We start from the raw sequence: 16289 nt of genomic DNA, 5'->3' as shown, positions 1-16289 counted from the left end.
CCTCCGGAGGACGGCCGGCTGCACACAGCCTCTGGGAGGGCTATTCACGGCTCTTGGGGGAGGGACGAGACCAACTATCCATCCTGCCTGGTGCCTGCCGCCCCCACCCCTGGCCCCTGTCTCACGGCTTCTTGAAGCTGCTCCAGGCTGTTCCCGCCCAAGCCCACCATGACCCACCCCCCCAAAGGCCGCCGGGGCCTCCAGCTGCCCGTGTTCCCCACTCTGCAGCCAGCTCGGTGAGTCAGGGGTGAGGTGGAGACTTCCCGGGACCCGGGCCGAGCCCTCTGCTGCCTCAGGGCTTGGCTCCAGAATGAAGAGGGACTTGGGTCAGATCCGGAGGCAGAGCTCCGGCGTGGGCGCCCGTGTCCCGTGTCCCCCGTTAGGCCTGCCTGCAAGCCCCACGGCCCAGGGTCTCAGTGGCGAGCGGGGGCTCGGGCAGGGGCAGGGCAGAGCTCAGATGGGGAGGTGGACAGCAGGCCAGGGACGGGACTCGGACACTGACCCTCTGCACGCTGCCGGCGCCGGGGACGGCAGCGAGAGTGCGGTAGTCCAGCTTGAGGCTCTCCGAGCTCAGGCCCTGGGGGGCAGAATCCACAGTGCTGCGAGGGGCCGGGCCTGCACCCGAGCGGGGGGCTAGTGGACGCCACCAAGACTGGCCTGCAGCCGCCTGCCGCCCGCCGCACTGTGTCCGCCCTCGGGCCCCGCGGTTCTTCGATGGGGGGCGGGGGGCAGCCAGACACTCACCACAGCCTCCAGTCCCCACGGTGGCGTCTGTCCCGGCGGCTCCTTCTCCTGTGGGCAGAGAGGGTGCCGGTCAGGGGCTGCTGGCCTCGGACTCCCCAGCCCCGGGGCTGCCGGCTGCAGGCGCTTCTGACCTTCGCGGAGCCCTCGGGGCTCAGCTCACGGTCGATGGAGGAAATGCTTTCCAGGCTGTTCCGGCGGCCGAGGCCTGCTGCGAAGGGGTTGGCGATGACGCCTGGGGACACCTGAGGAGAGGAGCAGGCTAAGGGCGGGGACCCCGGTCTCAGCGTCCCTCCAGTTGCTGGCTGGAGCCCCAGGCGCGGCGGCCTCTGGGGCAGGGAGGTCTGTGAGCGGCGCCGCTGGCCATAACCCCGTCTGCAACACGGGGTGGCTGTGGGTCACCGAAGCACGTCACGGGCACTGGGGGCCGTTCCAGCACGGGGCAGAGCAGGGGAGGCCGACTGTGGACACTGAGCCGTGGGCACCTGGTGGCTGTTTCTGGAATCTGCAGCACCCGGAAAGGACTCTGAAATAAAGGCTGTGATGCAGGAGAAGCCTGGCGGCTCTGAGCAGGGGACAGCCCGCGGTCCGGCTGCCAGGGCGGGGGAAGGAGGGCGCGTGTCCCACCCGCGAACGGTGCTGTGACCGCGAACCCCAAAAGGGATCGCGGGCGATGAAAACACAGACGAGGGCGACATCTCGGCCTGGCTGAGAGCAGGAGCCAGAGCGGGGGGGCAGCACGGAAGACCCCCGGCCCCACGGGAACGGCCCCCACGGACGGGGTGGCTGAGACACAGACCCGGTGCAGCGGCCACTGAGAAAGGCCGCGTGCGAGAGAGAACGCGGTGCCGGCCCCCGGGAAGCAAGGCCAGGAGGGCCCCCAGCTGGGGAGAGGGAGCCCGAGGCTGAAGGCATCGCGCGGACACGGGGACAGGCGCGGCAGATGGGGCCGCTCCTGTGGCGGGTACGACCGCGTGAGCTGTGGACAATGACCCAGAGAGGCTCAGCGGCAACAGCCGCGATTCTGACGGAAGCAAATTCAACGACACTAAGGAACCCACCTTCCCACCTTCTGGAATGTGCTGGGCAAAAGGCTGCACGGAGGCCCTGGCGTGGCGGGGCCCTGGGTCCGGGGAGGACCAGGCGTGCGGCCGCCGAGCGGAAAGCACCACAGGGGCCGCCGCCTGCTTGCTCTCGCCGGAGAAGGCTGCGCGCGCGGGGCAGGGCTGTCCCGCCGGGCCGTGGGGCTGTGTGGGAGAGCGGGGCAGGCGCCAGGGACACAGAACCAGCAGCCGCGGCGACACACCGGCCCACGGGGAAGCCCCTCAGCGTGGGGAAGGAGCCCGAGTCAGAACCCGGCTGCGGCCGCCACCGCGCTGCTTGCGCCGGTGAGGGAAACGGGACGGGGGACCCCACAGAACACACGCGCGTTTCACAGGAGAAAGAGCCGCTCTGCGGTGGGGAACGGGGCGACAGCCCGTGGAGGCCGCGGAGGACGGGACACACCGCCTCCTGCGCCCCGGCCAGTGGGCTCCAGCCGGCAGCGGTCATCCCAGCAGAGCTGCGCCCCTGAAGCCGGTCTTGTGCGGCCCTGGGACCCTGCACCCGGTCAGGGTCGGGAGACGAGGGAGACGGGGCAGCCAGAGGCTCGTGCACCCCTGGCCCGAGGCCCTGCTACAGGGGATGCCATGTGCGAGGCCTCGGAGGGAGTCTGCGGCCTGTTCGTACCCCTCTCCTCCAAGTTGAACGTCATCTTACGTATTTGTGTGTTGCAAAAACAAAGAATGGGGGGCGCCTGGGCGGCTCAGATGGTGAAGCCTCTGCCTTCGGCTCAGGTCATGATCCCAGGGTCCCGGGACCGAGCCCCGCGTCGGGCTCTCTGCTCGGCGGGGAGCCTGCTTCCTCCCCCTCTGCTGCTCCCCCTGCTCCTGCTCTCTTGCTCTCAAATAAAACCTTAAAAGAAAAGCAACAACGGCAAGATAAGCCCAAACGCACACCACGACGGACCGCAGTGGGGCGTGGGGACGGTCAGGATCCTCGCCAGAGCCGGCTGTGCTCTGTGCTCGGGACCACGTAAAGGCGCGCTCCGGCACAAAACCCATCTTTGAAACCATCCTTAAGACCTGAAAACAAGCAAGGCCGACTGTATACCAAGTTGGCGCCGGAACACACAGAACTGCGTCATGTGACTTGAAGACTCGCTATTTTGGTGACGCGTCCCAATGAATAAATCAATCTCAGGGACACGGGACCTTACCTCGCTCTCAGAGGCCTCCTTAGCGGTAATGTTGTTACTGCACTTTGAATCGTTAGTTAGGATCACGTTACTTGGAAAGAACTTCAGTATGAGAAAAAGAGACACAAACGTAAGAATCAAAAGTTAGTGAAAACCCTGCCCTCCTGGCTGGCCCAGGTGGAGACGCCCGTGACCCCTGATCTCGGGGTCAGGAGTTCCAGCCCCACGCTGGGCATGGAGCCTACTTGACAAATAACAGTGCAAACTAGCGGCTTCCGTCTTTCTAGAAATATCCACATTCCAGGCTCCGAGGGCTCCCAGACCCGGCCAGGCTCTCAGTGCCGGGGACCCCTGGAAATGGCCGGCTCCAGGGCTGGGGCGGGAAGCACCTGGACACCTGCGCAGTCCGGAGAGCAAGGAAGCTGTCAAGTGACACGTGTCAGGCTGTACAGACAGCTGCACGCCCCCCGGGGGCACCGCGCGGGCACCAACACGCAGAACATACAGACCCGCGAATTCAGCAAGAGAAAAACACCTCAGACCTCCGGGCCCCAGCTCACTCCCGATAACACGGACAAGATGAAGGGGACCAGTGTGTCCTGCAGGTCCGGGTGGCGAAGCTGGGGGGAGGTGCCCCCCTGCAGGGAGCGGGGCACAGAGGAGGCGAGGGGAGCACCGTGCCCTTGCGCGAGAGGAGGAGGGAAGGGGAGTGAGGACAGGGTGCCAGCTCTCCGGGGAAGCCGGTGAGAGACGCGCTTTGGCAGGTGAGAGCTGGAGGCCAAGGACGCGAGCAGAGCACTCCCACGTCCAGTGCGGACAGGCTGGCGGGCCGGTGGCGTCTCCTCGGTCTGAGCCTCCCTGGAGCTCTTGAGAGGAGGTCACAGAGCCCAGGCAAGCGCACCGGCTGGGTCTGCGAGGCCGTGCAGGTGCCCGAGGAGGCCCCGGCCACGGAACAGGGCCAGCAAGTGCACACACGTTCCGCCTCCGGGCACTGTGGAGGGCACCGGGGGATGGACGTGGCCAGACACCAGCCGGCACCAGGCAAGCCTGGAGTTCCGAACCCAAGCGGACCTCAGACACTCGGCAAACCCGGACTCCTCCAGGGTCAGATGTGCTCACATTCAACAAGGGAAAAACACGGCAGAGGAGACGAGCAGGCCGGGTTTAGGGAGAGCCGGGGTGGGGGGCGGCGAGCGGGGCCGTACAAGTGTCTTGCCCCCGCCCCGGGGCTTCAGACACGGAAGCAAACACCCAAGTGCAAGCTGAAATGGCCCCTTCGAGTTGGCACAAGGCAGGGCCACTGGCCGCCATCACGGTCCCCCGACACCGGACTCCCGGAGCGACGGGCAGGGCCTGACCGGGACGCAGGGTTTCCAAGCAGCTTAGCAGGAGTAAGGAAGCGTGGGCGTGCCGGGAACACGCGGCCCCACGGGAAACGTGTTCTGAAAGCAAAGTAACTGCCGAGGCCCCGCGGACTTGTCAGAGAACCCGGCTCATCTGGCAGAGAGAACACGCTTCTCTGGAATTTTTTAAAATACAAAAACCAGGGTGCCTGGAGGGCTCAGTCATTAAGGCTCTGCCTTCAGCTCAGGTCATGGTCCCAGGGTCCTGGGATCGAGCCCCGCATCGGGCTCCCTGCTCGGTGGGAAGCCTGTTCTCCCTCCCACTCTCCTGTCTGTGTTCCCTCTCTCGCTGTGTCTCTGTCAGACAGATAAAATCTTTAAAAACAAGTAAATAAATAAAATAGGAAAAACCGGCAACGTGACCAATTAGGGATCAAAGCACACAGAAAAGTGACTGTATTTACGACACAGTGAGCACATAAGGGAGGCTCCACGTCCCTAAACCCGCGGGGACGACGGGAGCAGAGTCCCCACTGCTGACACGACACAGCCGTCCAGTCAAGTGCGAGTCCCGGAGGACAAAGGAAACGCAGGACGGCGTAGGGTAGGGGAGGACCCCGAGAACGGGGAGATATTCCAAAGGAAAACCCCAAGTCCACAAGGCACAAAGGACAAGATTAGAAGACGTAATTCATAGAAAACTCAGATTTCTAAACCCTCAAAGAAACCATTCTTAAAAATTACAAGCGATGGGGCGCCTGGGTGGCTCAGTGGGTTAAGCCGCTGCCTTCGGCTCAGGTCATGATCTCAGGGTCCTGGGATCGAGGCCCGCATTGGGCTCTCTGCTCAGCGGGGAGCCTGCTTCCCTCGCTCTCTCTCTCTGCCTGCCTCTCTGCCTACTTGTGATTTCTCTCTGTCAAATAAATACATAAAATCTTTAAAAAAAAAAAAATTACAAGCGACAAAACCACTTGCATCCCATGAAACAAAAGCCCGACAGGCAATCACGGGACAGACAGACAGACGTGTGCGAGCGCCCAAGCTGGGGGCCGGGGATGGGGGCACACAGGGCAGGCCTGCCGATCTGCCCACCGCTGGTCCCCAGGATGCCCTCCCGCACGAACTCCGCAGAAGCCAAGGTGGGCTGCCAGGCCTGCTGGCCACTGTGCTTGGAAGCCCCGGCAGCTGCCCGCGGGGCACAGCCAAGTGCGCGCACCCCACTTGGACTCCGGCGGGGGCTCACACCCTCCACCGTGCAGCGCTTTTCCTCCTCCTCTTCAGATAGAGAGCTTTAAAATCAGCAAACGTGCTGATCGAAACACCTCTGAACACACATAAGAAATAAACAAAGGTAAAGGTGTCCTTGGGACCCCTCGGTCCAGCCTCAAGGCCCAAGAGAAACTCAAGGCCCAGAAACCACCAGGATTCCCGTGAAGACGGAGGTGTGGGCACAAGGCCCCCAGCACAGTGTCCGGGCCCAGAGCGCGGGCTCCCTTCCCGTCAGCGGACACAGGACGACGGACAAACCCTTGTCGGCGGTGACCCCCACCTCGGGGACCAACCACCTCCCCACAGGCCAACCTGCAGTGACCGCCTTGTCCCTCTCCAGGTGAAGAGCCTTGGGGGCCTGTGTGGGCTGCGGGCAGGAGTGGCCGCGTCAGCTTCCACCTGGGGGCTCCGGGGACAGCAGTGGGCGAGGAGGGACTGCGTGGGGAGTAGGGGGCCCTCCCGCGCGGAGGGGACGCCAAGGCTCAGAAGCCAGAGCCGCTCAGCACGCAGGCCAGGCCGAGGGTCAGGGCTCTGGGGGGCCGAGCAGGAGGACACTGATGCCCCCACACCCCACCCGGAATGGCTACTCTGAGGCAGACGGTCCCAGGGAGTACCCTGTCTGGGGAGGAGCCGCCAGCAGGGTACAGGCCCTGGACAGGCTGGGGGTCCCTGGGTGGGTCCGAAGGCGCCATCCTGCAGGGCCGCGGCCTCGCCACACGTCGGATTCAGAGCCCCCTCACCCCTGCCCAGATGCTGCCCGGCTCGACCACACACCTGCTCTCATGGACCCCGCCTGAGGCTCAGTGTGCTGTCGCGCCCGCCCCCCAGCCTGCACGCGGTCCCTCATCACGCCAGCCGAGCCGCACACGCACTGACCTCGGCCGGGACCGCGGGGCTGGCGTCGAAGCCGTCGCAGACCAGCACGGTGAGGGTGTCGCCGACGCCCCGCAGCAGCTGCACCGCCTCGCCGTGGGTCAGGCCGAGCAGGCTCTGCTGGTTCACCTCCAGCAGCCGCAGCCCGACCCGCAGCCGGCCGTCACGCCCGGCCGCTCCCGTGGGGCTCACCTGCGGAGACCGGGCCTCGCGCTCCAGGATCCGCCCGGACCCGGGCCCTCGTCCCCTCCCCGAGCGGCCGGGTGCTGCGGGGATGGCCGAGGAGGGGCCTCACCTTGGAAATGAAGATGCCCTCGTCTGTGGGGTCACAGGGGTTCCCTGCATGGCCCTTGGCACCCCCTCGAATGCTGATGCCCAGCTTCTCCCCGGGTGCCTTCTGGATACAGAGTTCCCGCATGCCTGGGGGTGGTGGGTCCCTCCTCACGAGCAGGACCAGCTCCAGGCAGGGCCGAAGCAGGGCACTGACAGCCTCCTGGTGCGTGGCCTCCCGAATGTCCTGCCCGTTCACTGCCAGGATGCGGTCCCCAACCCGAAGGCCGCTGCGTGCAGCCAGGCCCCGGGGGAGCACCTGTCGGGAGGGGGATGCTGAGCGGGCTGGAGGCCTCGCTGCCCCGCGGCCAGGCCGGGCCCTCCCGGCACGGGAATGCCTGTGGGGCCTCATCTACCTTGGAGATGAAGACGCCAGGCTCCTGGATACCAAACGGGTGGCTGGAGTGATCGGAGCCCCCAACGATGCTGAGTCCCAGGGGGCCCCCGGCTCTCGGCAGGCAGATCTCCTGTGGGTACCAAGGGGCCTGAGGAGCTGGCTGGGATGAACCCGCTACAGCAGCAAAGCGGGGTCTCTCCAGCTCAGGGGGCCTACGGGCCTAAGTGGCTGCAGTCAGCTGGCCAGGCATGGTGGGGGGCTGGGGAGGCGGGGGCGTCCCTGCCACCTCACAGCACACGAGCACACGGAAGGCCACGTGGGGACTCAGCAACCTACGGAACAGGGCCCCAGAGCGGAGGGCACAGAGCCCAGAAGCACCCGCTTTCCCCCCTGAGGGGCGGATGCGCCCCAGCAAACTTTACGGGGGGTTAGGGTACAGGCAGGCAGAAGCCTGGGGTCTTACCTCCACCGGGTACGGCCCCTCTGAGGCAGCAGCTGGCAGGCCAGGGGCCAGCCTCAGCAGACCGGACTCCCCAGGGGTGGCAGTGACCACGGCGGTGGTGGCTGCAATGGGGGGCGGGGGGGAGTGTGGCAGAGGGCTGGGGGGAAGGGGCCCCCCGGCCTCCCGCTCCAGCAGTAGGGCGATGGTGGGGGAAGCGGCGGTCAGCAAGGAGACGGCGTGCTCGTGCCTGGCCTCGGTCATGTCCACCCCGTTGATCTGCAAGAGTGTGGCCAGTCAGGGCGCCCTGCGGTGAGTGGAGCGGAGGGGCAGTGAGCAGGCCCCGCTACCCCCACTCACCGAGAGGACACGGTCGCCGACCTGCAGAGTGCCCGCCCGGTGGGCAGCGCCCCCCTCTGCGATGCGGGAGATGAAGATGCCCTGTGGGCGGGGGTGGCGGGGAGAGCCAGGCACGGTGAGTCCGAGTTCCGTCCTGCCCCCGGCCCCGAAGGACCCCCGTCCCCACACCGCAGCCGCTTCCTCACCCCGTCACCAGCCCGGTAAGGCGTGGAGCCCTTCCCGCCGGCGATGCTGAAGCCCAGCCCCTTCTCGCTGCGCACGAGGCAGGCCACGTGGCGCTGGCGGGGGGCCCCCGCAGACTCCGGCTGGAGCAGGGGCAGGCGCAGGCCGGCCCCCCGCCACTCCCGGGGGCTGTAGTCGTCCTCAGGCCGCAGAGGCGTGACGGTGACGGCATTCTCGGGCTCGACCATGCGTTCACGCCACAGCCGCATCTGCACGGTGCTGCCCGCGCCCCGGAGGGCCTCCACAGCCTGGTGGTGCTCGGCGCTGTGCAGGGCCACACCGTTCACCTGTGAAGCCCGACGCCCATCAGGACAGGGCCACAGCCCCGTGAGTGCTCTATGACCCCTGTGCAGACGGGGCTCCCGGTGGGCTCACCATGCCCAGGGCCTCAGCGGCCCCCGGGGGTGCGGGCAGGGTAGGCCGCGAGCCAGCTGATGGGAACACAAGGGTGCCCTTCCCGCTGGTCCACACCTAGGTCCCCAGCCCTGCAACCCCTGCCACCTGTCCCTCATCGAAGCAGTCCCGCGACTAAGGACACCCGAGGGCCCGGCTCAGTGAGGCTCCTGTCCCACCGCCTGTCTGTGGGCCCCTCCAGATCCTCAGGCTCCATCCTGCTGCGTCCTCATCAGCACAAGCACACGGTGTCCCTGGAGCCCTCCCGACACACCTGCCAAGGCCCTGGGGCAGGACTAAACCTCCCACCCAGCTTGCTGGAGGGCCGACCACCTCCCCGGCCAGCCTCCAGGGGTAGCATCTGCTCCAAACGCAGCCCGTGCCGTTTGCGTGAAACCGGAGACGTGTCCCTGACTCACCTCGAGGACCTTGTCACCCACTCGGACCCCCGCCCGGGCTGCAGGGCCCTCTTCGGACACCCGGGAGATGAACACGCCCTGGGGAATGAGCGGGGGCTGAGCGGGGGGAGGACGGAGGCCATGGAGGGCCCCGTCCTGTCCTGCTGGGGGAGCAGCTGGCCAAGGCCTGGAAACCCCCCGTGGAGCCTGCAGAGACGCCCAGGGGCACGGGAAGAAGAGGATGGGCCAGGGCTGTCATGGGCCAGGCTCACTGCGGCCAGGCCCACGGAGCCAGAGGGCCCAGGTCAGTCTCCAGGTACGATCTGCAACCCCAAGCCCAACAGGGTCGAACACGGGAGTGAGGCAGAGCGCGGAGGAGAGCGCCAGCGCCCCGCACCACCTCTGAGCCATGGAGCTGGTCCTGGGCCAGCAGGCAGGGGCCCCAGAACGAAGTGAGCCGGGAGGTCTGAAGGGGCAGCTGGAAAACCCTCAAAGCCATGACCGGCTCTTGGGGAAAAGACAGGGATGTTGGGAGAAGGGTACGGCCCCTCACCTCGTCACCCCCCTTGTAGGGTGTAGAGCCCCTGCCGCCGGCGATGCTGATACCCAGGCCCCCCGTCTGCCGCACGATGGTGAGCGTCAGCTGCAAACAGAACACACGTGGGCTGTCTGGGGGCTGCCTGTGGGCCTGGCACGGCGCGAGGAGGGCCTGGCTCTGCCCAGTAGCAGAGGAGCCCCGCGGGGCAGGGCACGGCCCGGACGGAGGCCGGAGGCCGGAGGCCTTGCCCCCACCTGCAGATGCTGCTTCAGAGCCCCGCAGATCCCGAGACGCCCCGGCACCCCGACGAGACCGGCTGCCTTCCCAGGCCCCAACGCCACGTCCGTCCGTCCATCCGCATCAGAGGGCACCCAGGCCCCACCCGAGGAGGGGGGCAGCAGCACAGACGGGCGTGCGGGGCAGGGGCAGGAGGCGCGAGAGCCCACAGCCCAGGACCCGGAGCACAAGCAGAGAGCGAGTACAGACCTCCTCCTCCTCAATGCGCGCGGGCTCTATCAGCAGGTTATTGGCCGGGTCGAACGACACCCCCTGTCGGGACGGGACCAGCATGCAGTGAGCCGCGCCCACCACCGCCGCAGCCGGCCCCCGTGAGCAGCAGGGACAGGAAGCACCACACGAAACCGCCACCACCGCAGCCAGCCCCTCCCCTCCAGCCCCCAAGTGTGGCCGCCACCACCGAAGGGGGCAGAGTCCGCGGGGTGGGGGACCCCGCAGCGGGCAGAGGCCGTGCCTGACTGTCCCCTTAGCTGCCACAGCCTCACGCCCGTGCTCCGGATGCAAGCTCCACGCCAGATGCACAGGAGAGCCGGGGCACCATGTCCCCAGGGAGCGGCCAGGGACAGGACTGGCCTGAGGGGCCACAGTGGCCCAAAGGAAGCTCTGAGGAGGACCCAAAACAAAGCAGGAATCCAGGCAGCAACGCGCAGCTGCCCGACCCCGGGACCCCAGTCTGAACGCAGCCCAGGAAGACCCTGGAGTCAGCAGGCCTTGGGGGTGTCCGCCAGGCCTGGGACGTGGACCCAGAGCTGCTGTGCCAACTGCCGGAGAGCCCAGCACGGACCGCAGCCCGACCAGGAGGAGCTGGCACAGCCCAGCTCAAGTAGGTTTGTGAGCAGAAACCCACCTTCACAGACGGCACGGGCACCAGGGTGGCCGCCTGCTCCTCCTCCTCCTCCTCCGGCTCGGCCTCCACGGCCTCCTCCTCCTCCTCGGGCTCCTCCTCTTCCTCCTCTTCCTCCTCCTCTGCCCTTGGAGCCCAAGGCTCGTGGGGACCGTTGTGCCAGCCCGAGGGCGCTCCGAGGCCTTCACCGTCGGGCTGCGCCCCCTGCAGCAAGGCCACCACGGCCTCGGGCTGGGGCAGCTTGGAAATCTTGAAATGCTTCTTGTAGTGAGGCGTGTCCTTGCGGATGAGGCGCTGTCTCCCGCCGGGCAGGGGCCAGGGCGCCTCCGGCTGGCCCTCCTCGCTCTCGCCGTCCTCCCCGGGAGGCAGCAGCAGCGTGTCCTCCGCGAAGCGCACTGTGGGCTGAACAGAGCCGGCCGTGAGGACGGACCCCGAGCTCGGGGCCGGGAGGAGCCCCCAGGAGGCCCAGCCGCATGCGCACGGCCCCACCCCCACGTCTGCCCGGCCCCACCCCCACGTCTGCCCGGCCCCCCAGCACCAGCCTCACCTCTTCGTAACTGTCCTCTGCGGCCTCCGCCTGGGGGCCGGGGGCGGCTTCCTGCAGACTCGGGCCCTCGGGCTCTCCCTGGGAGGCTGTGCCGGCGGACGGCTGGGAGTCCTCGCTCACACCGGACTCGGTACTCAGCCTCTTGTCCTGCAGCGGGGCGAGCGCGGCTCAGTCCACGGCGACCAAGGCGGGTTGCACAGGTGGGGGCCGGCCGTCGCAGCTCGTGGGGGAGCCACACCGCCACCCAACTCAACAGCCGTGTGCCACGGCCCCTCGCAGACCTTCCCCCGGACAACCGAAGGACGAGGGCCCATGGGCTCCCAGGAGATGCGCTCCCGTCTGCGGAAGGGCCGGGGCCTCACGGGCGCGGGACACTGCAAACAAGCTGCAGACAGCAGCCTCGCGGGCCAGGGGAACCTGCCCTACAAGCCCAGCTGTCTCCCTCGGGATCCCAAAGCTTCCCTTCCCAGCCCCTGTGGCTCGAAGCCTCCAAGGGACCAGGATGGGGCGGGCGCTCCCCGTTCCCGACGCCGGAGCCGACCCTGCCCCCGCCGGCTGCGTGAGCACCCCCGGCCCTCGCTCTCCATCCCCTGGGCCACCAAGAACGCGGCCGCCTCGGGCTGCCCCTGCACATCGATCTGCCACATGCTCCCCTCCCACAGCCCCTGTGCAACACGACCCCACCCCGTGGGAGCGGGGCGCTCGGCCCCGGGCAGCACCCCCAGCCACCTGGGGCCTCAAAGCCCCACACCCAGGACGACGAGACGCCCAGGGCTCCCGCAAGGTACGAGCCTGCAGGGCCGGCGTCCCCCCTGTGCCGAGCGGGTTCCCACAGGCACCTCCTCCAGGGGTGAGGGCGTTCTGGACTCTGGCCGGCGGCAGTGGGCTTCTCCTCGCCGCTCCTCGACGCCCCTCTTCATGACCTTCAGCTCACTGGGGTGAGGCGTGGCTCGACGCTGCAGGCCCTGCGGCACGCACAAGGGCGCGGGGTGGGGCAGGCAGGGGTCAGGGGAGGGCAGGGAGGAGGCAGCCCGCCCAGGAAGCCCCCCGCCATACCCGCTTCTCGGCAGCAGCTCCCTCGGCGTCATCGCCGCACGCGGGGACCTCCAGAAACTGGATGACGCTGACGCGGCCGGGCGGGACGTCGCTGCGGCTCTCCGAGGGGCTGCTCTGCCGCTCCAGGTCCTCTGAGGGAAACCGGCGTCCGTGCGGCTGGGCTTGTCTGGGGCCGGACACCCCCCAACCGCACTCCCCCTGCCGGCTCGCGGCAGCCCGTCACCAGAACCTACCGAGGCTGGGCGGGGGCTGCTGGGGCAACAGGTAACACGTGAGCACCTTCTCGCCGGTCTGAGCGTCGTCCTCCGTCTGGAACCGGAGCATCGGCTGGGCCTGGTTCTCGGCCAGCCAGAGGGCCTTGAGGTTGAGGTGCGTGAGCGCGAACGGCAGACTCCGCAGCCTGGCGGCCGGTGGGCACGGTCAGCGCGCCGGCGGCCGGTGGGCACGGTCGGTCGGCGGGGGCTGGGCAGGGCAGGCAGGCACTCACCGGTTCCCGGCCACGTCCAGCACGTGCAACTCCGCCGTGTGGGCGAGCTCGGGCGGCAGGGCAGCCAGGCGGTTGTCCCTCAGGGAGAGAACGCTGAGCGCTGCGCAGCCTCCGATCTCCGGCGGCAGCGCCTCGAGGCGGTTGCGGTCCGCGTTGAGGTTGGTCAGCTTGGTCAGCTTCCCCAGCGAGCGAGGCAGGGCCTGGCCAGGGAAAGGGCGGGCCGGGGGTCGGCAGAAACCTGCTGGGCTTCAGAAGGGGACGGGCGCCCCCCAGGGCGGCCCCCTCCCCCACGCCGCACCCACCGCTTCCCGCCGAGCACCTCCCGCCACACGCTGGCACCCCAGCCTCGCACCCCTAGTCCTGCCAGGCCGGCCGTACCGTCAGCAGGTTCTCTGTGAGAACGAGCTCGGACAGGTTCTCGCAGTCACCGATAGCCTCGGTCACCTCGCACAGCCGGTTCTGGTCCACCTTCAGGATGGACAGCTGCTTCAGCTGACCTGGGGCCAGGGACACGTGGTGCCAAGGGCTGAGTGGGGGGAAGGGCCCGGCTGCCCAGGCAGCACCCAGCTCGGAAGAGGGCAGCGCCCCTCCCTGCCGCCTACCCCGTCCTCCTGCTCTCGCCGTCCATCGAGCTCCCGGCCCCCGAGAGCACAGGCGAGCGCACCTGCCAGCCCTCTCCTGCTCACCGTCCCCACCCGGCCCCCAGGAGACGCCTCGGCTCCTCAGATGCGGCACCCGGTCACCCCGACCCCGAGCCTTGGTGTTCCTTCCCCCTCTCGGGGGCCTCTCTAAGAACGCAGGTGGGGTCACGGTCCCCCCCCCCCCGCCCCCGCCCGAGGTTCATGGCCAGCCACGCCCCTCCCCATGCCCAGGCCAGTGCTGACCGATGCCGTCGGGAAGCCGCTGCAGCAGGTTCTGGGAGAGCAGCAGGTCGGTGAGCAGCAGCAGCCCACCCAGCTCCGCCGGCAGCTCCTCCAGCCGGTTCTCCGACACGTCCAGGCACACCAGGCGCCGCAAGTTCCCCAGCTCCTGAGGGCAGGTGCAGAGGGTCAGGGGATGGCCGGGCGCTGGGCAGGGGCTCCCACACCCCCACTCACCGGGGGCAGTGCCGACAACTGGTTCCGGTCCAGCCACAGCTCACGGAGGTTGGGCAAAGCCCCGAGGGTGTCAGGCTGCGATAACAGATGGGCACAGGGGACGGGCTTGGAGGGACGGCCGAGGCTCGGTGGCCCTGCCTCGCCCACGGCGGCCCCGCCCTCTCCGCACCAGTACTTCCAGCTCGTTGCCGCCCAGATCCAGCTGCTCCAGCTTGACCAGGAAGGACAGAGACCTGCGGAACAAACCGCAGGTTTTGCCGGGCCATGTAGCCCAAGGCGCCCTAGGACCATGGCGCAGGCAGAGGCCGGGGGCGGGGAGGGGGAGACCCATGCCCACTCACGCAGGCAAGGACTTCAGCAGGTTCTCCCGGAGCTCCAGGGTCACCAGATTGGCGAGGCTGAGAGAGAGATCCGGGTGAGGCGTGACGGAAGCAAGGACAGCGGGGAGAGTGGCGGGGGGCGGGGGGGGGCCTGAGCCTGTCCCCCCCCCCCCCCCGGGAGGGCACCCACTTGCCCACGTCCCCGGGCAGCGCTTGTAGGGACACGTCATTCAGTGCCAGGTGAGCCAAACTGCGGAGCTGAGTGAAGCCTTCGGGGAGCCTGCACCAGGGGAAGGGGGATCCCAGACATCAAGGACAGGGCTGTGGAGGCCCCCAGGCCCACTACTGCCCCCTGCCGCGGCCACCACCCACCTAGACAAGGGGTTCCCGCTGAAGTCCGCAATCTCCAGAGCTTTGCAGAACTTGATGCTCTCGGGAATCTCGGGGATGTCTGCGAGAAGAGAGGGGCACCGAGAGGACAGGGTCACCATGGAGACGCACGCAGAGCGCCCACAAGCTCAAAGCCCTTCCTGCCAGCCCGCAGCGGCAGCCCCGCCCCGCCCCGGGTCCCTCACCGTTCCGGGACACGTCGAGCTCCACGAGCTGCATGAAGTTGGCCACCTCGGGGGGCAGCCGCTGGATCTCGTTGTCACTCAGGCCCAGCTTGCGCAGGTTCAGCAGTCGGAAGAAGGGCTGTGGGCAGGGAGCAGGGTCAGGGGAGGGCGGACTCTGCAGCAAAGCCCCCTCCAGAGCTGACACCAATCACAAGCCACGGACCCCGTGGGCCTCTGCCTGCCCCAGGCCACACAGGAACCCAGGGTCCTGCCTCATCAACCCCGTCTGCAGCAAGAAGAGAAAAACCCGTACCCACGCCTTGCCACCTTCCTAACTTTTGGTACCCAGTCTCTCGATGTCACCTCAGATGCCTCCCCTGCCACCGTCTCGCCATATGGCCGACCTTGTGAGCCCAGATCTCAGCTGAGAAGTTCACCTGCTCCGGAGCGGGTGGCTCTTCCTTCCCCGTGTGCTCCCTCAAGACTGCCCTCGCCCCCCCCCCCCCGGAGCTCCTCTCCTATCCACCCAGGAAGGGAGCCCACCAGGACCCACAGTGCCTTCTGCCACAGCACCCGACCTCCCTGGCCCGCATCTGTGGCAAGAACTTGACAACTACCAAGAAAAAAAAAGGCAGGAAATGAGAGACACACAGGTAGTCGATCCCGGAGGCTCCTGCACGCGGCAAGGGGCAGAGCCCTCCCAACCAAGCCCGGGTGGGCCACACCCTTTGTGACCCACAGCCCCCAGGCACGGGGCCACCGAGCACCCTGTCTCCAGAAAGGAAATCCTTTTACGACCTGCTTCCTTTAGTCTCCCCCGCCGAGCGGCCTTAGAAGGAAAGCGAGCGGACCAGGACGCGCAGCAGCCGGCAGCGGCGGAGAGCCTGCGGACCCGCCTCGGGGAGAGCTCGCCGCCCCAGCGCGGCCGGGGCGAGAGCAGGCCGAGCAGCAGGCGGGGCTGCCCGTCCCCCGCGCCGCGCGGCAGGTGGGTCCCCACCTGGCGGCTCAGGTTCCCGGCCCCCGCGGCCCCCCGACCCCGCCGCGCCCCGCCGCCCGCTGCCACCTGGTGCCAGCGCCCGAGGCAGGCGAGGCCGGCGCCCCGGTGCGGGCGGCCGCTCACCTTGGGCAGCTCGCGCAGCTGGTTGGCGTCGAGCAGCAGCTCCTCCAGGCTGCGGCTGTAGCGGTAGATCTCCTCGGGCACGGCCTGCAGCGAGCAGTGCCGCTTGTCCACCGACTCCACGTGCCGGTTGCAGCGCCACAGCGGGATGCACTTGAGCATGGTGCGGGCGGGCGGGCGGGCGCGCGGCGCGGGCTCAGACGCGGGCTCGGGCGGCGGGCTCGGCCGGGGGGCGGGGCTCGGTCCGCATGAGCGCCGGGGTCGGCCGGGCGGGGGAGGGGCGGGGCGGCGGCGGCGGCGGCGGGCCCGGGCCGCGCTCGGAACGCTCGGCCCAAGGCGGCCCGAGGTGGGGTGAAGGCGAGGGGCGGCGGTGGGCCGAGGCGGGGGCCGGGGGCCCGGGTGGGCGCGGCCCGGCCTGCGCTCAGAGTCTGGGGAGACGGCGACGGCGGCCGCGCATCCCGCCCAGCCCGCTCCTCCGCCGCTGTGCCGCA

The 16289-nt window shown here is 68.4% G+C and overlaps 2 protein-coding genes across 6 annotated transcripts in view; both read right to left on the bottom strand.

Annotated features, from left to right (window-relative positions):
* Nucleotides 1-16289, bottom strand: part of SCRIB (scribble planar cell polarity protein) — a 19606-nt gene extending 3317 nt beyond the window's left edge. For 2 of the 5 annotated variants that reach the window (XM_044244816.1, XM_044244812.1), the window contains exons 1-27: nucleotides 15802-16289; nucleotides 14703-14820; nucleotides 14500-14578; nucleotides 14318-14407; nucleotides 14149-14205; nucleotides 13977-14040; nucleotides 13808-13882; nucleotides 13595-13739; nucleotides 13089-13207; nucleotides 12711-12910; nucleotides 12457-12623; nucleotides 12224-12354; nucleotides 12007-12132; nucleotides 11168-11314; nucleotides 10624-11022; nucleotides 9966-10028; nucleotides 9495-9584; nucleotides 8963-9040; nucleotides 8114-8437; nucleotides 7929-8009; nucleotides 7593-7847; nucleotides 7149-7259; nucleotides 6758-7051; nucleotides 6466-6654; nucleotides 876-986; nucleotides 745-792; nucleotides 503-577 (exon numbers count right to left, since the gene is read on the bottom strand). In XM_044244816.1, the coding sequence (XP_044100751.1) occupies nucleotides 503-577; nucleotides 745-792; nucleotides 876-986; nucleotides 6466-6654; nucleotides 6758-7051; nucleotides 7149-7259; nucleotides 7593-7847; nucleotides 7929-8009; nucleotides 8114-8437; nucleotides 8963-9040; nucleotides 9495-9584; nucleotides 9966-10028; nucleotides 10624-11022; nucleotides 11168-11314; nucleotides 12007-12132; nucleotides 12224-12354; nucleotides 12457-12623; nucleotides 12711-12910; nucleotides 13089-13207; nucleotides 13595-13739; nucleotides 13808-13882; nucleotides 13977-14040; nucleotides 14149-14205; nucleotides 14318-14407; nucleotides 14500-14578; nucleotides 14703-14820; nucleotides 15802-15960 (3795 nt within the window). In that variant the 5' untranslated portion in view covers nucleotides 15961-16289. The remainder of the gene's footprint in view (nucleotides 1-502; nucleotides 578-744; nucleotides 793-875; nucleotides 987-6465; nucleotides 6655-6757; nucleotides 7052-7148; nucleotides 7260-7592; nucleotides 7848-7928; nucleotides 8010-8113; nucleotides 8438-8962; nucleotides 9041-9494; nucleotides 9585-9965; nucleotides 10029-10623; nucleotides 11023-11167; nucleotides 11315-12006; nucleotides 12133-12223; nucleotides 12355-12456; nucleotides 12624-12710; nucleotides 12911-13088; nucleotides 13208-13594; nucleotides 13740-13807; nucleotides 13883-13976; nucleotides 14041-14148; nucleotides 14206-14317; nucleotides 14408-14499; nucleotides 14579-14702; nucleotides 14821-15801) is intronic. The other 3 variants (XM_044244813.1, XM_044244814.1, XM_044244815.1) reach the window with 3 other exon arrangements.
* Nucleotides 1052-2575, bottom strand: LOC122904245 (translation initiation factor IF-2-like). The gene is made up of 2 exons (XM_044244819.1): nucleotides 1803-2575; nucleotides 1052-1267 (listed from the first exon to the last, which is right to left on the bottom strand). The coding sequence occupies exons 1-2, from the start codon at nucleotides 2290-2292 to the stop codon at nucleotides 1140-1142; spliced, it is 618 nt and encodes a 205-aa protein (XP_044100754.1). The 5' UTR covers nucleotides 2293-2575; the 3' UTR covers nucleotides 1052-1139.

Source organism: Neovison vison, chromosome 4 (assembly GCF_020171115.1).
Source record: "Neovison vison isolate M4711 chromosome 4, ASM_NN_V1, whole genome shotgun sequence".
Lineage (NCBI taxonomy): Eukaryota > Metazoa > Chordata > Mammalia > Carnivora > Mustelidae > Neogale > Neogale vison.
This window is presented reverse-complemented; position numbering and strand designations above follow the sequence as displayed.

What these genes read in the sequence shown, in the direction of transcription:
- LOC122904245 (XM_044244819.1), bottom strand. Translation starts at nt 2,292, where the DNA reads ATGACCGCTGCCGGCTGGAGCCCACTGGCCGGGGCGCAGGAGGCGGTG. An exon ending in ACATTCCAGAAGGTGGGAAG is followed by an intron (nt 1,268 to 1,802) that starts GTGGGTTCCTTA and finishes CCTTTATTTCAG; the next exon opens with AGTCCTTTCCGGGTGCTGCA.